The sequence below is a fragment of the Gavialis gangeticus genome, unplaced genomic scaffold (assembly GCF_001723915.1).
Source record: "Gavialis gangeticus isolate Ggan-Ray unplaced genomic scaffold, GavGan_comp1, whole genome shotgun sequence".
Classification (NCBI taxonomy): Eukaryota; Metazoa; Chordata; order Crocodylia; family Gavialidae; genus Gavialis; species Gavialis gangeticus.
The window spans coordinates 17,280,604-17,281,763 of record NW_017729027.1 but is presented as its reverse complement, the minus strand read 5'-3'; the positions used below and the strand labels follow the sequence as shown (position 1 = coordinate 17,281,763).

General features: G+C 37.7%; 1 protein-coding gene across 1 annotated transcript in view; it reads left to right on the top strand.

Annotated features, from left to right (window-relative positions):
* DDX43 (DEAD-box helicase 43) overlaps nt 1-1,160 on the top strand; it is a 98,763-nt gene that overhangs the window by 25,519 nt on the left and 72,084 nt on the right. The window contains exon 4 of the mRNA XM_019520332.1: nt 625-757. Coding sequence (XP_019375877.1) covers nt 625-757 — 133 coding nt within the window. The remainder of the gene's footprint in view (nt 1-624; nt 758-1,160) is intronic.

Below are 1,160 nucleotides of genomic sequence, written 5' to 3'. Positions count from 1 at the left end.
GGGTAAAATTCCTTCCTGACCCCAAATAAGGCAATCAGTCTGACCCTGAGTGGAGGGGCAAGACCCTCTAGCTTGGAACCTCATGACTTAACTCCTAGCAGGAGCATTAGTATAGCTCATTCCCAATCTCCAACCTTGGCTGTAGCCAACATCCAGTGCCTCTGAGGATGGCCTGAAAAAAAACAACACTGATATGTAGCCACAGGAGGGGAAAAAATTCCTTCCTTGCCCCATGTGGCCACCACTAAAGCCCAGAAGCATTATCCAGAGTAATAGCTGTAGGGTTAACTGAGAAATTTGTTTCTTGACCAATTCTTCATCATGAGGTTGCTTATATTATCACCGTTGCACCTTTTTTTGGGGGGAGGGGAGAAGAATTAAGAACAAGAAAATGACCACACACATTTATTCCATCTGTAAAAGACAGTTTGGTAATGTGGTGTTTCCTTTTCTTGTAAGCAACAATAAGAATGAACAAAATATAAAATTTGAAACCCCATCATTTGTTATACATTTTGCTTAATACCAAACTTAAAGAAAAAACAATGAATGGAATTATATGCATATGTTATAATAATTTATGAGTGGAGTGCTACCTAATAATGTACAGCTTTCTAAATCTAGATTATAAGGGGAGAACATGAGGCTGAAGTAAAGATTTTTGGCAATGATGTTACACAGAACAAAGCAAAAATGTTGATTGATGATCTTGTTAAAAGGTGCAGCCAAACCTACCCAGCAGAAAGAACTGAGAAAGGTAAGAAATATATGCTGCACCCAGGGTCTTTCCTGAATCAAGTGCTTTTTAATAACATTGGAATTGTAATTTGTGCCAAGATGGGGGTTATGGGCTGTACTGTAATACAAGAACTTTTGCTTTAAGCAACCTTACAGGTTTGTTTGGCATTATCAGGAATCATTAAAGCCTGAATAAAGTTAGGGTATCTTCTTTAACTTCATAAATGGCGTATATACTGTTCCCACGCACCTTCAGCAAATATAGAAATATACTATGTCACAGTCTATACTTCATTGCATAATAATTCTTAACATGTATATGGTCACTGCACTTAAAGATGTGGACAAATAAGTGTCCAGCAAAGAGCAACAAAAATGATTGGAGTTCTGGGAAACATGATATACAAGGAAAGGCTGAAAGA